This window comes from Pholcus phalangioides, unplaced genomic scaffold (assembly GCF_987345545.1).
Source record: "Pholcus phalangioides strain wild (caught in Gottingen) unplaced genomic scaffold, Ppha-v1.0 ptg000010l_1, whole genome shotgun sequence".
In the NCBI taxonomy this organism is placed as follows: Eukaryota; Metazoa; Arthropoda; class Arachnida; order Araneae; family Pholcidae; genus Pholcus; species Pholcus phalangioides.
Window position 1 is genome coordinate 43,156,448 of NW_028301603.1, and position 21,462 is coordinate 43,177,909.

The 21,462-nt window shown below is 41.8% G+C and overlaps 1 protein-coding gene across 4 annotated transcripts in view; it reads left to right on the forward strand.

The window, feature by feature from the left end:
- The window catches only part of LOC149081536 (core alpha-(1,3)-fucosyltransferase-like), a 50,873-nt gene that overhangs the window by 16,354 nt on the left and 13,057 nt on the right, over positions 1-21,462 (forward strand). For 2 of the 4 annotated variants that reach the window (XM_089238468.1, XM_089238469.1), the window contains exons 2-3: positions 17,556-17,818; positions 19,174-19,478. In XM_089238468.1, coding sequence (XP_089094594.1) covers positions 17,584-17,818; positions 19,174-19,478 — 540 coding nt within the window. In that variant the 5' untranslated portion in view covers positions 17,556-17,583. Of the gene's footprint in view, positions 1-7,463; positions 7,627-15,369; positions 15,505-17,555; positions 17,819-19,173; positions 19,479-21,462 lie in introns of those variants that run through there. The other 2 variants (XM_089238471.1, XM_089238470.1) reach the window with 2 other exon arrangements.

Below are 21,462 nucleotides of genomic sequence, written 5' to 3' on the forward strand. Positions count from 1 at the left end.
CCCCTTTTCCCGAATGCAGTTCTAGCTTCAGAAATTCGACACACATCATGGAGAAATATTTGCAAACAGAGCAGGGAATGGAAAACTTTTCTTGTTCACGGTAGTCCTTGGAATTTATGATTGCCCTTTGGAGTTCATAATTTTAAATATCATAGGAGTGAACCCCCGTCTGATTCCGTGGCTTTCCTGAGTGTCAGGACACACGATTTTGGAACGGTTATACAGGGTGCCTAGACTGAAGGTATGCAAAAGTGATGGTTTAAATCGAAAGAATTACTCATGCTTATTTATAAAAGTTCTGCGACATCCATGGGGGATTGATGCAAGTTGGACGCCACAATGCAAAGTTAAGTGCGTGCTCTGGATTGCTGGATTAAAATCAGTGACACGTGTCAAATGCCATGGGTTGTGGGTGGAAGGTTTCGAATCACAACGACGACGATTTACCAATCAAGATATTCTTTGGTCTTAGCTGTGCTAATTTCTGTTCAGCTGGGTAGTAGGATGCTGAGCTGATAATATCCACTTCTGAAGCATCTTGCTTCTCAAAGTACTTTTTGGCCAGTTTCTTTATATATTTGTAGATGGATGGAATTTGAAGATAAGCGTGCAGGTCGGTTAGTCTGAAGTATTTTGGAGCACCTGTGAATCTCCTGAGAATATAATTTTGATGTTTCTGGAGGTTGTAAATATTGCTTTTCTGAGCGAAAGCCCAAGCCGGTGCACCATATGTAAGAACAGGTCTGATAATTTGTTCATACATAATTTGCTTGTTATTTAGTGATACATGTGGCTTTGGGTAGCAAAAACGGAGACTTTCCATTGCAATTTGGGATTTTTTATCACTTGCTCAACATGATATTTGAAATTTAGGCGAGTGTCTATGTATACACCTAAGTACTCAGTCACTATGCTTGGGTCAATCGCTTGATGTTCAATAAACAAGTACAAATTTTGTGGAATCTCTTTATTTGTCAGCCCCATAAAAACACACTTTGAAACATTTAATTTGGCCCTATTTACTAAATTCTACTTTTTCCATCAGCTCCTAGAGGTTGCTAAGAGCCTTAGAAGCTATCCTGTCTGTGCATATCATAAGGACATCGTCAGCATATAAAGATAAAATTCCTTTAGGCACCTGCGGATAATCATCCATAAAAATATTGTGTAATATAGGTCCTAAGTTTGATCCTTGATTGATTCCCGCCTTAATGCACTTTTTGGAAGAACATGCTTCTCCTATTTTGACCTGAAATGTTCTGAAAAGTAAGTATGATCGCAAAAATTTTATGATTATCGAGGGATAACCTCTATTGATCATCTTCAGTAGGAGCTTCTCGTGCCAAATGCAATCGAATGCCTTGTTGTAATCTAAAAAAGCTCCTACTGCATAGTCTTTGTAGTTTTTAGCTTCTTGAAGACATTCCACAACCCTCACGACACCTCTTTTAAAACCAAACTGCTCGGCTCTGGCTAGATTGTGATCTTCTATAAATTTAATCAATCTTGCTCAAGCGCATTTACACACTCACGAATAGTTTTTAGGACAAAACAAGACTTCAAGAGTTTTGATTCCTGCTCATTTTAGAGAGGAGGTCATGTTGCAAGTTTATTGATGCAGAGTGAAACGTGTGTGTGTGTGTTGACGTTTATTGTAGATGGTGGACGCATGGTATTTTCCATTCAATAACTGATGAGCGTACTCATGATATGGAATGTTCATCACATTCGTCAAATAGGAACATCATGGGACATACTGAAACTGATAAACGCTTTGGTAGGTCACAAAACCGAATCTTTTTATGAAGCTGGTTGCCAGAAATTCTCGTCTTCCTGTTGCAAAGGAATTCCATCACATTTTAGGTACAGCGGCTTGTTATCCCAGGCAAATGATCTGGGTTCGTGCTGCTGCTGTAAGTATGACTCTTATCGCAACTCTGTAATTCTTAACGGTGGATGTTGGGAGCAAACTAGTGGGGAAAGTGTCTTATGGAGTGGCAAATCACGATTAATAATGCTACAGTTGGATGGCTGCGCATGAACCTCGTAGATGAATGGCGAACGGCATTTATCAGTCTTGCGTCAACAATGGAATTTGATGGGGGTAGCTTGATAGAGCAGGGAGCTGTTTTTGTGGTTTTAGCTGGGACCATAGGCGGAGATACGGGGGTTCATGAGGTTCTTGCCCCAACGTCGAAGGTAAAGCCGACTGATATAATGTATTTGCGTATATATGAATTGACGTCATCATCATCGTGCCCCCACAGATTTTTAAGTATATCTCCGCCTATGGCTGGGACCGTTAGATTTAATTGATATGAACAACAGCGTGCTTTGAAATTTACAAAGATGTTCTTGACAATACCATACTTCCAAAAATTTTGTGACCATCGGCATGGATACATTCTCTATATAGACGGGTTAAAATTACAGTGATGTAACTCACATTTTCAACAATACTAAGTCTAGAAATGCAATCTAGAAGTGCTAAACTTTTGAAAGAAAAAATGAACTAAGTCACAGTTTCTATAGTTTGCCTCTAAATTATGAAATCACAAAATTTTAACATGGAGGGGACCTATGACAACAATTCTAGTAAAATCCTTCTGGTTCTAAAAAATGGAGATTATTGACCAGCACCACTGTAAATTTAACTCGTTGATATCAGCAGAAAACATATCAAGCGGAAGGGCTTGACTTTCCTGTTCAAAGTTCCCTGGTATGAACAAAAGTACTTGAGTTATTAACCTTTTTACAGAGAAAAGGATAAACAGAACAATTTCACACGAGTTAACCAACAATTCGTGGAGCGTCTTACCCTAAGAATGAATGCCGTATGTGATAAACACGAATACAAGTTCGACATCTTATTACAGGTTGGCGCGTATTTATCTGCGATATCGAACTAGTAACCCTACCGAATTGCGCGTTATACCTACATTCACATGGAAAGCTGGGAACTGGGCAATCAGCATAGCACCGTCCGTCAAACTGATGGAGATGCAGGTTGCTTGAATGAGTTGTGTTTGGAATTACACGACTACTACTACTACGGTGTGCTACCGCACACCAACTCCGGTCATATCGCCACAATACAGCAGTGTTTCTCAAAGTGTGCGTCACTAACCTTTGTCAGAGATGTCACGCCGAGCTGGAGATATTGATTTGCGTACCTGTTTAAGCTTTGAAGTTGTTCTTTTATATGGGAAAGTGTCTACCAAACTATATTCTGGGAAGGCGCAAATGAATCATGAAGTGGGTAAGGGAGCCACTGGGATGACAAAAGTTTGGGAACTACTGTCTTAAATAGGTCTCGGATTTTTACGAAGATGAAACGTCGTTGCTCTCTGATAGGCCAAAAAAAACCCTGAATTTCAGGTTTAACCTATTAGCAACGACGTTTCATCTTTAGGCCATAAAAATCCGAGCTCAAGTCATGAGGGATCAAATACAGTCTAACTTGGTTAATTCGCAGTCCAAAGTCACTCGAAAAAAGTTCGAATTATAGAATTAATCGCTTCGTCTCTAAAATGACTACAAATTGCAACTTAAATATCAACATTCACAATTAGATAATAATTTTCAATTATTAAAATTTTATCATCAGTTACGAAACTGTTCCCCAAATTTTAATAATTTATAGTCATAATAACTGATTTCAGCTGCTACATTATTCCACTATTCTAGAATCAACTTCACTGTAGAATTTCTTGACCATGTTCAAAGCCTGATTTACGGAAACAGTTCATGATCACCTCATTACGAAACTATTTCCCGATTTCACTCATCATTCTTATGCTATTAAGGAAATATACTTTCATTAATGCATTAAAATTTGCGCTTTCCATACTCAATGAAGATGAAAAGGATTCAGATTTAAAATAATATACTTTGATCCACATAAGTGTTGAACAACATAATCGGCATTAAGTGTTACACAATCTCAATGCACTCAAGCTGAATAATGTCAAAATGTGGACACATTAAATTATCAAAGAAAAAATTGGAAGAAAAAGTAGAATTTTCAAATTTCTATTTGTCTTCAAAGATTTGTTGCTGAACAACTTGATCGAGAAAAACAAAGTCTGAGAGACTTCTTGCAGAATTTTTATAAACTAAATTTGCTCAAACAAAAATTATGATTTTTTCCCTCCGATTTCGAATTATTAAAAAAAATTCGAATTAAACACGAAACTTTGACATTAAATTTGATAGAAAACTCATGGGGGACTTTGTAAAATATCGAATTATCCAAAATTCTGATTAACGAAGTTCTACCATTCTTGTAATAGAAATGATCAGCTAAACATGTTCACTTTGACGTCAGAGTTATGATTATTGCTTGGGCTCCTTTGAACTTTGGGCTGAGTTCAGACTTATTACATGGGCAAGGCATAGAACAACAATTTTCCCTATAATTGAGCTTCGTATTAACGAACCTGGACAGCGTACCAAAATTTTTAAAGGTACGACATTCTACTGATAGTGCAAGCGCCAAAAGTCCACTTTTGGATACCTTCATCCAGGACACCCTGTATCTGATTCCAGAGATTCCAGCTTGCGTCGTGGCGCTCAGGTGTGCTCTCGAAGTTCTTCGAGATCAGACGTGAGATATAAAATTTTAAACTCCTAAGGGCCGTATTCACCGACATGGTTTAAACTGTAGTCACAATTTTTGGATGAGAGATAAACATAGATTGGTTAAAAACCTGAATTTAACCAATCTGTGTCGATCCCTTATCCAAAAATTCTGACTATAGTTTAAACCACGTCGGTGAATACCACTCTAAGGGAGGGAGGTAACTTTGAATTCCAAGGGCATATTGGCATCGCTTGGATATTGTTTAACAATCTCAGATGTGAAAAGAGAGACATCTAGCGAAAGTGGTTATCACTGGCACCTTGAAGATAATCCCGATGATTCAAGAAATATAGTATATAACACAAATAACGACAATCAATCATTTTTATTTTGGCAATCATTGCTTACATGCTTGCAAATCGGAATACAAGTTAATCCTGATTTTTTAGCAATAACAAAACATTGTTCGATAATTCAATATTCATTTATAGGGCGGAATCAAAGACTCCGGCAAAGATCGCTTTGTCCTTTGTCGTGAGCGTGAGTTACCATTTTGTGCTTCACAGCCAAATAAAGTGTAATCAATGGGCTCAAATTTTGTTCGATGAGAATTTTCCATATGTATAATATGTTTGTACTGTAGCCCTTAAAAAATGTAAATGCAAAGCACCTGATGTGCATATTACTTTCGTTAAATTAAAGCCGAAGCTTATATTTTGTGAAATAAATTTATACCGGAGTTCCTCCGCAGTTAACTTTATTTTTAAAGATATGTGCAAACTGTGTTTCCAAGTCTTTTAATTGTTCGTCACTTAGACGTAGGTTTCCCAAACATGCAAGAGCGTTTTCATACAAAATCCAACGATGCGGCTTTTAAACACCGCCCAACCTACTAGCTGTATCGCAAACCCTCACAGAGTGTAATGCTGGAAAAATACTACAAATGTTTTTGCCAAGGGGTTGAGCCACCAAATGACATCCTAGAATATGTTTATTTTTCTGAGAACCGTCGAACCACAGACTGTAACTGTTAGTGGCCCAACCCCTCGGGGTAAAAGGCTTATATCCCACTAGGGACAGAGCCGGGGCCTCGACTGGTCTTACAGTCGAACCACAGACTGACAACCAACACTAGCTAGTTGTTGCCAGAAATAAATTGCCAAGATAAATACATCTGTATCGGCACTGGATAATAACGTAGGGGGATTGAATTCTTACTGCGTAAAATATGTGCGAAAACATCTCTTGAATCTGCTTCTAAGTAGTTCGATGTTAATTCAGGTATCTCAGAAAAAAGAAGAACCTTCTAGTTTGAAACGTTTTATTGGATCATCAAATCCTCCACAAATGTACAACTGGCAGTCTTCTTTTACTTGCGCATTTGTGGGAGCAGTGGTGCATAGACATCGAACAAGTCTTAATTTATTTGCAGTTGAAAAGAAAGTTTTACAATCTGTTGGAATTTCTGTCGAATGACTTTATATATTATGATTTTTTTAATAGCTTGGCTTTTACTCCGTTAGTTTGACTCCGAAAAATGTTATTGAAATATCATCATATCTATCAAACACTATATCTGTTCCTTTTACATCAGACTGCAAGAAAAGTAGCATGATGTTTTTGAAGATCGCCTCAGCAAAATTACCAAATGTAATAAACTTTTTACTTGCATTTGATGGACAAGTGCCATACCCACAGCAATGCAAAATTTTGGGGTATTTAAAGCTATAATTTATACAAAAATTGCCACGTTTTTAAGACAAATAAATTCAATTGGTCGAATGGTCGACGCGTTTCGGCTCTTCAATGGAGAGCCGTCATCAGGACCTCGTGGTCAGAATTCACACGAATCAGTCATGGAGGGGTGATGTTTACGTCTGGTCGTCCGAAGAGTTCGCCTTTGTATTTGCTGCGTCCGAGTGGTCTTTGGATGCCCTCGGAATTTCCTCGTTAATGATGGAAGAAACACGCAACCTATTTCGTCAGCTTGGACAGGCTTTATCAACCTCAGTTGTGACAAAACTTTCAATACTTTGCAACAGATGGCTTCCCAATTCGCATCCAAAGACCACTCGGACGCAGCAAATACAAAGGCGAACTCTTCGGACGACCAGACGTAAACATCACCCCTCCACGACTGATTCGTGTGAATTCTGACCACGAGGTCCTGATGACGGCTCTCCATTGAAGAGCCGAAACGCGTCGACCATTCGACCAATTGAATTTATTTGTCTTAAAAACGTGGCAATTTTTGTATAAATTAAAACCAGGCAAAGTTTCTCATTTTTGTGATAATAAAGCTATAATGTCTTGCTGAGAGGTCGTACAGTACTGATGATTGTTTTGAATGGCAAGGGCTGGTTGTGATTTTGGAGATTTTCTGTCTTCTTTGTCAAAAAGATCATTGCAGCAGTCCAATATTCCATAGGATGCTAATGTTTGTCAGATACACGTTGAGATACCAACATAAATGGTTTTTGGAAAATAGTTACGTCTGTGTTATATCGTGCGCCCGAGTGCCGTGGTGGTAAGATGCCGATATGGTTGCTGTCACTGTCCCGGGTTCAAACCAGAGGGAGGATATAGATAAGATATTTTCCCTAACGAACTTGAGGCGACTACTGATAGCGCCTTCATTTCTAATTCATCTCATTAATTGCAATATATAGCGATATCGCAAGTATTAGTCTGCTGTATCTTGTTGGAAGGATTTTCTTTTTCTTGCAGGAGTATCTTCAAAGTTGTGAAATATCGTTTTTTTATAGGATCGGATGACTTTTTACTTTTCAAAAAAAAAAAAAAAATCGGTCATTTTTGTGTGCCCTTGATTATGTTTTCAATATCGCTTTCGTCTTTATTAATCCTAGATTGTGTCCATTCACTATGGGAATTTCAATCAATGTCACCTGCAGCGTCAGATTGTTTTCCAAGATATGACGCGAGAGTTAAGTGAACGCTGTTTTGAAATGGATGAGGAAGCAGCCATCTTTGCAGTGCTTTTTCGCTTTTAGTGATGCCAGTCAAGCCTCCGGTCACTGCACCAGGTCGGTTCTGCGACTGTTCCTAGTGTTAAGTTGCAGTCCACTGTATTGAATTGAATAGAATAAGGCAACCATAAGTATTCTTTATGGGCATTGTATAATATTTTATCAGGTATATATATTGATTATAATTTTTTCTAATTTAATTTTTAATTGGGTTGCTGTATTTTTGAAATATATGACATCCATATTTTTATGGGCATCTTTTTCTCAGCCACCTCGTTGGGCATTTTGCCTGTTGTGGCGTTGTATTTGTATTTAACTTCGGTTCGTTTGACGGACAGCATCCCCTCTTCGTATTATGTATGACTTCCGAGGGCCTTTTTAACATATCTTGTAAATAAAGCGTCACTCCCCGGATATAATTAATGTGATTCATGGAGAAAAAGTAAGGTAACATTTATTTATATTATTTACTAAATGCAAGTCATTCAGCCATAATTGGAATTCAAAAGAATTGCTACCATTTCACAGTAATTATTTAAATATTTATACATTTCATTTTCTGTGCTCACGAGGTGTAAGAAATTTGAAAAATTCGTGAAAGAAAACCAGAAATTATATATTGTGTATATGTATATATTGTATATTTTTTCTGTCATTAAAATCCAGGGGTTTTTGCGGTTGGGTCCCTGGGGTCTGGATGGGGGTGCTCCGGGTTGTTGCTCGGGCTTGTGGGCTCCTCTGGTGGCTGGGTGGCTGCCCGGAGGGGGACTGCTTATTGAGATGCCCTGAGGGCCGTGCATGGAGCTTGTTGGTGACTGTAGTCTTGGATAGAGGGTTGGGGGCGCCTTCCGGATATTCTCCGGGTGGCGCCCTGGCCCGGCGCCCCTGATTCTCGCCCAGCGCGACCCAACCTGATTGGGTAAAAGGCTTATATCCCGAGAGGGACAGAGCCTGGGTCGTGTCTGGTTTGTAGGGAGGCACCACATGCCCACTGACTCATAAGCACAACGAATGGCTAGGCGCACATGTTGCACAATAGGAAGTGTGGGGAGGGGATTCACAATGGACCATCCAAGCTGCCGGCAACGTGATTTTCTTCATTATTTAGGGTCTCAGGATTAAGAACCCGAGCATAGTTGCCGGTCATCATACTTTGCATACTCAACCTTCGCGCCTGCACTATAATGATTTATATTATGTAATCATATACATAATAATATTTTGATAAATAATTTTTATTTCATTTTACGGACCTATTATTAATTTTATCAAACGGGAAAAACTCATCGTCATTAAATTAATCTTTAAAATGACTCTATAGCATGTGCTCAATGGACTTCTTTGATACCTAAAGAGGGAGATAAAAAAATATTCGATCATAAAATGGACCAGCAACATCCAGAATATTACAGTCAAACCTCGTTAGTGCGTCACCTGGTTAACACGTCACTCCGCTTACCGGGCCACTCTTTGGAAGTTCCAATTGTCCTTAGGCAGGAATTGGCACAGCTATGGCTTACTCCGTTTAACGAGTCGCTCCGCTTACTGTGTGTGCCATTTTTTTGCTCTCTCAAGAGTGACTCATTAACGAGCTTATATCAACCGGCAACTTCCTACACCATTAATCAATGATGCGCCCAATTTCCTCAACCCTGTCGACTGAGCGTTTTGTAACACTAATTGAAATTTAATATAATATATATTCCAATGTAGTTTTTTATTCAGTCAACTATAAAATGAACGACAATTTCTAATTTCAAATTAGTTTTCAACACGTTTATTTTTTTATTTAAATTCACATTCATATTATGTAGCGCTATATATTATTATTTGTGTTATATAGTACATTTTTCGAATCATCAGGATTACCTTTGAAGTTCCAGTGATAATCACTTTCGCTAGATGTCCCTCTTTTCACATCTAAGATAGTTAAACAATATCTAGGCGATGCACATACGACTAATATGTCCATCGGAATGCCCATATGCCCTTAGAATTCATAGCTAAAACCCCCCTTTGGAGTTTAAAATTTTACATCTCACGTCTGATCTCGTAGAACTTCGAGGGCACACCTGAGCGCCACGACGCGAGCTGGAATCTCTGGAATCATATACAGTGGGTGTCCTGGATGAAGGCATCCAAAAGTGGATGTCTTATACTACTACTACGGCTACTTTTCCCATTGTTTCTCAAAGTGTGTGTCTCTCCACACAACCAGTGTCACCAACCTTTGTAAGAGGCGTCGCGGTGAACTGGAGATATTGATTTTATGCGCCTATTTATGCTTTGAAGTAGTTTCTCTCATAAGTAAAAATATCTACTAAACTATTCTGGAGAGCGAGGGAGCCGCGGGTGACAAAAGTTTGAGAACCACTGTCATGTAGCAATTAACTACTTAAGAATCGAGTTGGATCGGAAATGAATGCGCAATCTATCGGTGGTCGCCGATAGGTTTCGGTAGTGCAAGGACTTGATTGATCGAAATAATCAATAAGATAACGATATTCGTTGCCTTTGTAGTCTAGTGGTCTATGGCGTTCGGTCGGAAAGTGAGAGGGCACGGGCTCGATTCCCCGCAAGGGCAGTTGAATATTTTTTCTCTTTCCTATATATATATCTTCTCATCAGCCAGCTGTGAGGAAAAACTTTCGAAAGGACTTGTTATTCATACTCTTCCCCGGGATCGAACCCGTGGACCTGACGGCAGCTTTCATGGCAGTAGAAGAACATCTTACCACGGGAGCACACCCCTCGGGGGTGTGGAATTACACGACTGGCTTCTTCGGAATCGATATCAATGTTCGGTGACTCTTTGACGCATAGTGTACGTTATGGCACCGCAGACAGTAGGCCAGTTGAAGCGAGATATTCCATTGATTTCAAGACGATTGTCGGCTCCAAGTAATCTGTACAGTTAGTTCTAACAGTCCACGGAAACTCAAAAGCACAGCAGCCGGTGATCTATATTCCCGTGAATTCTATCTTCGATTTCTTTTCAGTGGAGTAACATCAAGGATATATCGAACCGAAAGAATAAGCTATCGATCGGCCATTTTTTTTTTTTCCCTAAAAAACCCAATACCGTCGATTGCTTTTTTGGGTCTGGGAAATGATAAATCGTCGTTGGTACATCGACGTGAACCAGTCGATTTACCCACGTAAGTTATTAATGCTCGATTTATGGCAATTATACGTCCTCGCAACCGCTCTCACTCAGATAACCGACATTTTTTGTTCTCACGTGGACCAATCGATTCTTTTGTTACTATGACACGTGACTGGGAAAGCTTTTATATATAGAGAGAGAAACCTGTTTATTCTCAAATCATGTGACTTTCACATCTTCTCATGTAACAGCCAATAAAATAGAAACCAATGGTCAAACCTTTTTGCATATTAGAAATATTTTTATACCGTATTTGCTTCCCGCAGGGCGTCGGAAGTCGGTGCTCGTCTTGATGCTTAAATAGGAAATTTAGATTTCTGAATCAATTTATTTGGGTGCTCAGACCATACTATAAATTACCGTGGATGCTCGAGCACCCCAAGCACACTGCGCTCCGACGCAACTGGCTTCCCATGTTTCTGTGTTGCAGTTGCATTGGCAATAACAAAGTCAACACTTCCTAAAGCTACAACTAATTGAAATGAAAACAAGGAGATAGCTGAAAATTATTATAAAGTTCAGAAGATAATTGAAATTATTTGTCTCGAGTTGGCTTTCAATCAACCCAATACAAAATTGACGTATAAGCCAATACGAAATTTCTTATTTTAAATGTTTAAATGGTTAGTCCTTTAAAACCGAGCTCGATCGAACAAAAATTTCCCAGTCTTAAAGGGTTAGACCAGGGATTCCCAACGCCCCCTCGGGGGTTGTGTAATGTTCCAGAGGGGCGGTAGGAGCTACGGGTGTAACATAGGATCCTATGGGTTAGCGTTGTGGGGCGATGGGAGAAAAAAAGGTTTGGGAAACTATGGGTTAGATCAGTGATTCCCAACGTGGGCGTTAACGCCTCCTGGGGGGGGGCGGCGGTAGAAGCTACGGGTATAGCACAGGATTCTATGGGTGAGATTACGTTGGGGATGGGAGGGCTGGGAGAAAAAAAATTTCTGAAAAAGGGGGCGATGGGACAAAAAAGGTTGGGAAACTATGGGTTAGACGAAGCAAGCCAATAAATATGCAGATGCTAATGACAATAATCGAAAAGATAATTTTAGAAATAATTCAGTAAAATGGGCAGTGAAACGATTGACATGTTAGCGAAGCGGGCGCGCTCGAATCTGCAGGGGGAATGACGTCAGATGGCATCGACTACTATTACTACTACTACTGAACCACACATGAACCTCTCTCGTGCATATTCCTCTTTGGAACCTCTAACGAATTGGTAGATGTCGGAATGTGCAGCGAGAACCTGACGTGAAGTTTGTTTCTGTGTAATTCTTGCTGTGCTTAGTGCTTCCATGTGCCATCAATTTTTCTAACTATGAGTGAAGCATAATGATTGAATAATTGTATTCAAATCTGAATTTTCAGTGGTGCCATCTATATTTCAGAATCGAAGTTTAGCCGCTGCGGTGATCGAGTGGTCATAGTGACAAACTCGCATCGCGACCACAGTGGTGGTCGGCTGAAGTTGGTTTTCTGCGGTTCCCAACTTTGAGGCACACAAATGTGAGGCGATCTCTCTGTTAAAAAGTCCCCGCCAGAGAGCAACAGGCCTACAACAGTATACTATTCAATCATTACGCTTCATGCATAATTAGAAAAATTGATGACAGATGGCAGCACTACGCATAACAAACACTACACAGAAACAATTTTCACGGAAGGTTCACTACACACACACATATTCCAACATGTACCAATTCGTTAGAACTTCCGCAGAGGAATATGGACGAGGTGCATGTCTGGTTTAGTAGTACAATTGAAGTGTAACTATTGAATATTCGTACTGTCTGTAGGTCTGTTACTATCTGCGAAGAGACTTTTTAACGGGGAGATCGCCTCGCATTCGAGACTCGAAGTTGGGAACTACAGATAACCACCTTCAGCTGACCACCACTATGGCAACGGTGGGGTTCGAGTCCGTCACAGCTGGTATCGACTGCAGCGCCTCATTAGACAGCCTTTGTCAAAATGCCCTTTAATGTGTGTACCTCGTGTCTTAACATGAAAAAAGAATCATTAAAAATCCTTTAAAACCCTCCAAAACCAATAAACTTGAGGGTCCACATCAGTGGCGTATTTACAGGGGGCTCAGCGGGGCCACACGGTGGCAGGTTAGAGGAATGAGTGGCCGAGAAAATTATTAGAATGGGAGAAGGGCGGCAAAAAAAATTAGTATAATCTTGAATAAATCCGTTTCTTCTGCCGAGGCAGTAAGGGACTAGATTGGTGTGACCTAGAGAGTTTGCAAGCATGGGAGTGAGCAAAAGAGTGACTTAGAACGTGAGCAAGCCAGTGCCTCTTAATGCATGGGCTCACCTGGGTACTGCCCGGGGGCCTCGAGAGGAAAAAAAGGACCTCATAAAGATAAGATCTGGTTGAAATTTTCGGCATCAAGGAAGCAAATTTGCCAGGTAGAGTCTCAGAAAGATCACTTGGCCCGGAGGCCCATGATAACGGGCTTAAATGGACACTCAAGACAGCTCCGAAGCATGCATGTGAATGGCCAAAAGAGTGACTAGAGAGTGTGTAAACGTGTAAATGATAAAAAAAAAAGGAACCATATAAGTGAGTGACCAAAAGGATGAGCTAAAGTGCGTGCAAATATGTGAGTGACCGAAACAGTGTGCGAGCTTGTGAATGACTAAAAGAGTGACCTAGAGACACAGATGTACTTGCAGGAGTTGGGGGGAGGGGCAAGCGGGTTACAGGAAAAGGTATCAGGTGGCGACTTTGAAGAAAGAGTAGTCAAGAAAATTAGACTAGAATGGGAGAAGGGCGGCAAAATTCGTGTAGCGCTCGCAGGCGACAAAACCATAAATGCTCCTCTGGTCCGCAAATGTGCATCTCTAGAGCGAAGAGGACAAGAGAGTGATTCTTTGGTGAGCGAAAAAGTCATCGAGTAGCTCAATAGTTGAAATTAGTTGCCAACCCATGATATTGCTGATTGTGCATTTGAAAAATCTTCAACATGAAATGTTTTGTGACATTAGAGAATCATATCTGAGAACTAGCAAATACCTCGTAACTCGTGTCCGGAAAATTCACCGACAAAATTTCACCGCCATGTTATTTACCGGGAGGAAAATTCACCGACATTAGTTCGACATGAGTAAATGAACGAGTGAATGAATGAACGAGTGAATAATGAATGAGCGAAACCGGCCTGTCACTAGAGTTAACTCACTCACTCAATCATTAGGTAGCTCATTCTATTACTCATTCACTGGGTCGCTCCTTCTTTCACTCGCTCACTAGGTCCCTCACTTACTCGACAGGTCATTCACTCAAAATGTCGCTCACTATGTCACGCTTTGAGTAGGCTGGCACTCACTTGATCTCTATGCCGTTGATTTACTCGCGAGGTCACTCACTTAGTCTTTTATTCTAGCATCAACTCACTAGGTTGCTCACTCTGTTATACACTCAATTATCTGGTCGCTCACTCTACCACTCGCTAACCAGGCCACTCACACTGTTGCTAGCTCTGACCAGGTCGCACATTCTATCACCAACTCACCATTTCGCTCACTCTGTTAGTCTCTGACCAGGTCGCTCAATCTGCCACTCACCCACTAGATCCAGTCAGTGTACCGCTGGCTCGCTCACAATGACACTCACTCACTAGGTCGCCCATTCACTCAATACACGTCACTTACTCAAAAACACCTAACCACTCTGTCACTCACTCGCTCACTACTGTATCATTTACTGACGCACTCATTGATAATTTTTGTCGCACCAAGGTCATTTTCTGCACACGAGGGCTAATTAGACCAAATTAAACAATTTATTGCCGATTCCGAACGGCAGGCTTTTTTTTTATACTCATTGAGAGGTTGGTGCGGTATCAATTTTTTGCTGCGGTCAAGTCGCCGTTTTTTGTTGTACCGCTGTGTCAGGAAAGTTTTCTGACAAGGATCGAACTCGCGACACCTCTAAGCATCCTTTGGTACTTTAGGCGAGCATCTTATCGACCTGGGCTACCGCGCCCTACTGACGCACTCACTCGGTCATGCCTCGCTCACTTACTGGCTCACTAACTCGTGCCGAACTGGTGTCGGTGAATTTTCCGTCGGCGAATTGTTGGCGGTGAATATTGCATAAACCCTCGTAACCAGATGCATCAAAGATTTGTTTTCTCGATCCTCGAACGGACTTCGTTAAAGAGAAATGATTATTGACGCTCTCGCACATGTGGTTAGAATTCACTGCGCAAGTGCTAACAAACGCGTATCTTTATGCATATGAAGAACACTTGAAAACGGAAAGAATCCGTCCATGTGTGCGGCTATGAATTGTTATCATCGACGTGTTAATTTATGCGACCATTGTCCACGAAAGCGAGTCAGTCCATCATAGCGTCGAGCTGTTGGATAAATTACCTCCTCCTCGTGGCACAATCAAGCTATTGTTTTGCTGCGCGATCGCTTCAATCATTTCTCCGCTGCATATATGCATGAGAGTTTAGCGTCGCTGAATATATACACAGTACGGCTTCCGTAATTGCCTGCATTATGTATGCGCTATATATATTCCATGTCCCGAGAAAGCGAATGTGTAATTCATGCTGATTTCACGCGTTTTGGAGGTTTATCTTCTTCAGTAAGACACTGTGCGAGCTTTTTCCTACCATTCTTGTTTAGAAGCTCTGCGATATTTTCTGTGAGTAAATGTGGTACTTGAAAAAGTTGGGTAAAGTGAATTGAATTTTTATGGTGCCAAGGTTTTCGAGCATTTTTATGTCTGATAAGAAAGATTTGGTATGTATGACTCTCAATTTATACGTAAAATACTCGTGATACGAAAAGATTTCGAATAATTGCTTGGTAGAGTCTTGGGTTAGTTTCCCATGCCGAACAAATGCACAATTATGGCATATCTTTGATGGTGATTATTAAAGTAGAATATCTCAATATTCTCACTCAGGAGACTCGTCTGGTTCAGCCGGTTTGTGTTCGTTCAGTCGACATCCCACTTTGGCATCAGCGAGAGTCACTGACTCATCTGACGCCTGAGTTTTATATCTCGTGAAATGTCATCCCGCCCACATTGTTCAGGAGCACAATGAGTGTGGACGTGGGCTGTTATCTCTAGTTTTTTTTTGCTTAAGTACTTGAAGAATGTTTCGCGTGCTGCCGTCTGTATTTTTCAGGGGTAGTGATATGATCAATGTTGGAATGTATGTGGTGTTGCCGCCCTTGTATATAACTTACTTATCTATTTTACTGAAATGCAGTTCGATGTGCTCCAAAAGTTAGGAAAACGACATGAAGCAAATTTCAGCTTCCTACCCTGGAAGCGGCGTTCGAGACACTGGTATGTAGAGTCCTTTGACATACCAGGTTGATTCATCTGCTACCTTTGAGCAAAAAAGGTGACGCGAGTATTATCGCCGCAGCCATTCGTAAGGCGCCTAGAAAGGAAAGGGATTCATCGTTCTCCATCTTTGAACGAAAAGCTGGTTTTGCCACTGGAAGTGACGTCTAATCGTTGAAAAGAAAATAGATAGAGAACAGTGATTGGTTGCACCTATAGCCACTGGAAACCCTATGCCAACTCATTCACCATTTTTGTACAAAGTGTGAAGTCAATATCATCACTACAGTGGATAGTTGTCGTCTATGCCGTTCTTCTCACCTATCAGGCGCCACTTTGATGCCACATCGAATGAAAAAACTGGTGTTCCCGCACGAAATGAGCCCGCTTGAATATCAAGGTGCCTGAGCTATACCGATAGTACTGACATCTCACTTGCACGCCAAGTTTGCACATAAGTCGGCCCGACGTTTCAAGAAACCAAAGTCAATCACTGCTTCCTATCATTTTAAGGCACCTGGAACATATCGTGCGGACTCTCGTCCTCCATCTTGGAGAGACACGACCGGGTATCCGTTCAAAAAAGTATCTAATCGTTAAAAAAGCTGCATAGAGAGGGAACAGCAATATAGTGGTAATACTGACGTCACATTTCGCATACAGATGACGGATGAGCCAGCCTAGGGTTTCCATCAGATCAAACAATTTTTTATAACGATTGGACGTCACTTGGAGCAGCGAAACCGGGTTTTTTGTTCAAAGACCGAGGACAATGGGTCCGCTCTCCTTCATATAGGTGCCTTACCGGAGGAGCCCTAGAAGCGGTGATGACGAATCCCATGATAAGACACCTATAAAGGCATTCGTAGAGTTATAGCTTCAGCACACTCAGACTCAAGGAGTTGCAATTTATTCTGAAAATATTATCGTGAGCGATTTCGACCCTAATTACCAGCTACTCAACATGTAAGTAATCACAAAGTACTTGAGATCGCGTGTGATGTTCCACGAGCCTGGATTGTTCTGTCACAAAAGTTCTTGAAGAGGGTTGAGACAAAAACTCCCCGAAGCTGTATGGATCAATACGCATACGCGCGGCGATGAAAGAAGTATCGAGTTCCAACATGGCTAATTAGCTTCACAAGATTGGATGGAGGAAAGTCGGTGTCATGAGATAAAGAATAATCAAAATGTAATTATATCTTTCGGTTGCTAATGAGAAATGCAAACGATTGATGAATATGGTGTTGAATAGTTTTTTGTTCCTGTCCATGGCGGAAACTTCACTGAATCACCGCGTGATTTAACAGCTCGTCATTAACACCAAGTACTGCTGATGCCTCATGGTGATCAAGATGCCATTAAGGATCGATCGGTAAAAAAGTTTGGGAATGATCAATGAGCGGTAAGCTAGTGGGTGGTAAACCTCAAGCAGATGCAGACCCGAATATTTTTCTTTTGTAACTGGTCTCTCATACGTCTGTTTCTATCGCAGGTCACGTGACAACCGACCATGAACAAATATGCGTCGACGCCGGATCCCCAGAATCTTCCTGACCTTCCTACTGGTCGTCACGACTGTCTTTGCCTTCGCTATCGGCGCTCTGCTGAGGATAAGTCTCAGTCTCGGTCTCGACTCACATTTCTTCAGCTATTCTTCACCTGAAGGGGACGAGGAGTTCGATTCCAGGCAGACGATTCATCCGGACCGGCCATGGTTCATGAAGGGTGGTCTAGTGAGACCGCGAAATGCAAAAGGTAAGCTATTCACTACTCTGTTGATTCGTGGAAATTCCCACGTCACAGAATTTGTCAGAATTAGAATTCACAGCAGCCATTGTATCAGAATTAAGAATGATCCCATTGCACAGAAAATAGGAGAATGCCGTCCACTAGAAGGAGGGCTCACTAGAGCGAGTGACTTCCAGTGACGGCAGCAGACGCATGACTAATCCGGCCTAAAGCAGCACCTCCTAGAGATAGAAGGCCTCTGCACTGTTTGCCATAAACGTCATTCAGACTACCTAGCAAGTTTGCTACATTTTGAAGCACAACATCCTATTTCGTTTCTTCTTTATTCTGGCGTAGAATCTTCCTGATTGGCTCACAAATACCGCATAGTGATTGTAGTGGGGCATAGAAATCGCCAATTCTGAGCCCGATCATTTCTTTTCCTGACAACGATGATACTGGCACGAGCAAGGACTTTTTCCCTTGAATATTCCGAGGGAAATTGGACCACTTACTGACGTCACAAGCAGAGTGCGGAGGCCTTCTATCTGTAGGAGGTGCTGCCTCAAGCCAGGTTTTCTTAGGAATAGGTTTTTCGCGCAGCGTGAACCGAATTGGTCACGCTACGCGTTTGTGCTTTCCTAGCGTGGCGCATCAGATCAGGGCGGCTATATTATAGTATACAGCCTTGGCATCAACTACTCTGTCGTCCGCATGCTCCAGTTTGAAGGGAAGGGAAAGAAAACACACAAAAGTGAAGAGAACATCGACAAAACGAGCGGCGCACGACGCATTTGACTCCTCCAGAAGAAGTCGGCCAATCACGCCCGACGTAAAACGCTGTCGGGAAGCGTATTGCGCTCGTATTTGTAGGAAAACAGTCATGTTGCTTTTCTTATTTGTGAGTGGACGGCGTGTCGCGCTGGGCGGATCACGTTGCGCACGGCACAGTAAACCTGCTCCTAGGAAAACCCGGCTTAATTGAGATTTCAAGCTCCTTGACGTTTCTGCGCAGTTGCAGAGCGGTTGTTTATTCCGCTCCTCCCTCAAGGCGTTTTTTTTCGCTTTTGGTCTCTCTCTCCTTTTCCGCGTGAACATGGAAGCTGGAAATTCGATACTTACTGTTCATGGGTTATGATAGTAAATGGATAAATCTAATCGTCTGCGTCGGCTGTTGTCAGCAGCGTTACTTGCCGGGAACTGCCGCTTGCAGCGGACGACCACCTCATGTGTCTAGAGAAAGAATCTAAGATGCCATTGCCTCTTCGCCATTGGTAACTGATTTTCATCTATTCTAGAAATAATCGATTCTATATTTCTTTCGACGATACCACATGAGTTTGGTTTTGGGCAAACTGGCTTTCATTCTCCTTGTCTTGCAGGAGTCCGTCCTCGCCTGTGGCCCCACGAAGACCCCGGAGACAGGATCGTCGAGCAGCTGATGTACGTGCCTCCAGGATACGACTCCTTCAAGAACTCCACTCCCGTGCAGCTGAAAAAAATCCTCCTGTACTTCGGTCTCGGTGGATGGAACGACCTGCCTCTGGGTCGCAAGGTCTTCCAAAGGGACCAGTGTCCAGTCGATACTTGCACAATCACTACCGACCACAGGGCTGGCGAATCGGCGGATTTGATCTTATTCAAGGACAGGTTCCTCCATCCAAACCACCGGAGATCGTATAAACAGGTGAGCGTCGAGCTAATTATTATTATTCTTGCCCCCACAAGTCTTTTCCCACACTTCTTTTGAAATCCCAGGCTGCGGTCTCTGGCCCTTATGTGCTACTGGGCGCACGTGCAGTTTTTCTCTTCCTAGTCATTGGGTCCAGTTATCAACTTTAGTCAAATGGCTTGTACGTTGCATCGAATTCATAGCTGTCTTCATGGGAAGAACGACGCGAGTGATTCGATACTTGCGAGCAGGGGGGGGGGGGGCACTGCTATAAAATCTTTGCTAGCTTTTTTCCCACACAACCCTGCCTCTTTTGAGGTAGCGGAAATAAGTTGCTTTGCATCAGTTCGGGGTTGTGAGCGGTTCTATCTGTCTTAACAGGACCATGGGGCCCCTCGGCTAAGTGATATTCTGTGGCCATTGTTGAAGGATGGAAGTAGTATGTACTATATACAGGGCCTTTATAATTAAAGTTCCACTTTGAAATGGCCGCCATAAAAGGAAAACTACTGGATAAAATGTTATCAAACTTGGTAATAGTTTACAGGAGGTCATGGAATTGAATTTTGCCGCAAAAAAAAAAAAGTTCAAAAACTCACTACAAGTGGGGGAATGGCGCTGTATGCAATATTGTTAAACGAAATAAAACATAAACAAACACCTTAAACAGTGACTTTGAGGTAATAGCACATAGCCAGAAGTCACAGGGGTTGAGGTCTGGGGACCGGGGTGGCCAAAAAGTAGGGTGTCGGCTTTTAATTCGGTCATCAGTGAAATGGTGATGAAGTAACTGTTTGACACAAAATGTACCAATGTGAGGTGGAGCCCCGTCCTGCATAAAAATTGTGGGTCTAAAATGCCACGTTGCTGAAGTTCAGGTATCATGAAACGTTTTAACATCGACTCTAAGCGAGTAGCAGTCACAGGGCATGTCGATTGCTCTTCAAAGAAAAATGGTCTAATTATGACACTTGCTGTTGTATCACACCAAACGGTGACTTTGAGAGAATGCAATAGAACTGGGAGGATAACATGAGGAATTTGTTTGGCACGAATCCTGCAGTTATGGGTGTTGACATCCCCATTTAAGTAAAAATGGGCCTCATCCGTCCACAAAATGTTCTATGGCCAATGATCGTCCACCTCCATCCATGCAAGGAATTCCAAAGCGAAAGATACTTTACAGAAGGATCGTTAGTTGTTGAACAAGTTTGGTTTTGCATGGGTAGTACAACAGTACTTCAGGAACGATTTTGTACACCGTACTCAATGGTAAGTCCATTTGACGCGCAACAGCACTTACGCTGCACGTCCCATGTGTGCCTTCCTCTACTGCTAATGTAACGGCCTCCTCGGTTTCCACAGAAAACGGCTTCCTTCCCCACCCAGGTGCAACAGATACCAAAAATACCTGTGCTTCAAACTTTGCCATCATTTTCAACAAACCCTGCGGTGTCATTGGCTCTCGGCGCATTTGTCTTACGATACGATACTTTCGCAAAGTACGCTGCTCATTGCTATCGCACTTAACGAGAAAAGCACGGTCTTGCATAGATACAGACAAATACAAATACAACGCCACAACAGGCAAAATGCCCAACGAGGTGGCTGAGAAAATCAGACATCGTCGACTCGTAACAATGACAGCTCTGACGAGGAGGCTAAATTTCATAGCTAAAACAATCAAATGACGTGTAAAGCGTATTTGCATAATTCTAATTTGCATTGCTCCTGCCGTATAAGCCATGTAGCCACTACAATTTAGCATGATCCCACAAACAGTTTCGTTTTAGAAACGATTAAAAACCTTTTAAACCGATGTCTTCACGTCTTATTCCGTTTAACAATATTGCATACAGCGCCATTCCCCCGCTGGATAAGTTTGGAGCTGGTGAGTTTTGGAACTTTTTTCCTGCAAAATTGAATTCCGTGTCCTCCTGTAAACTTTTACCAAGTTTGATAATATTTTGTCCGGTAGTTTTTCTTTTATGGTTATTTC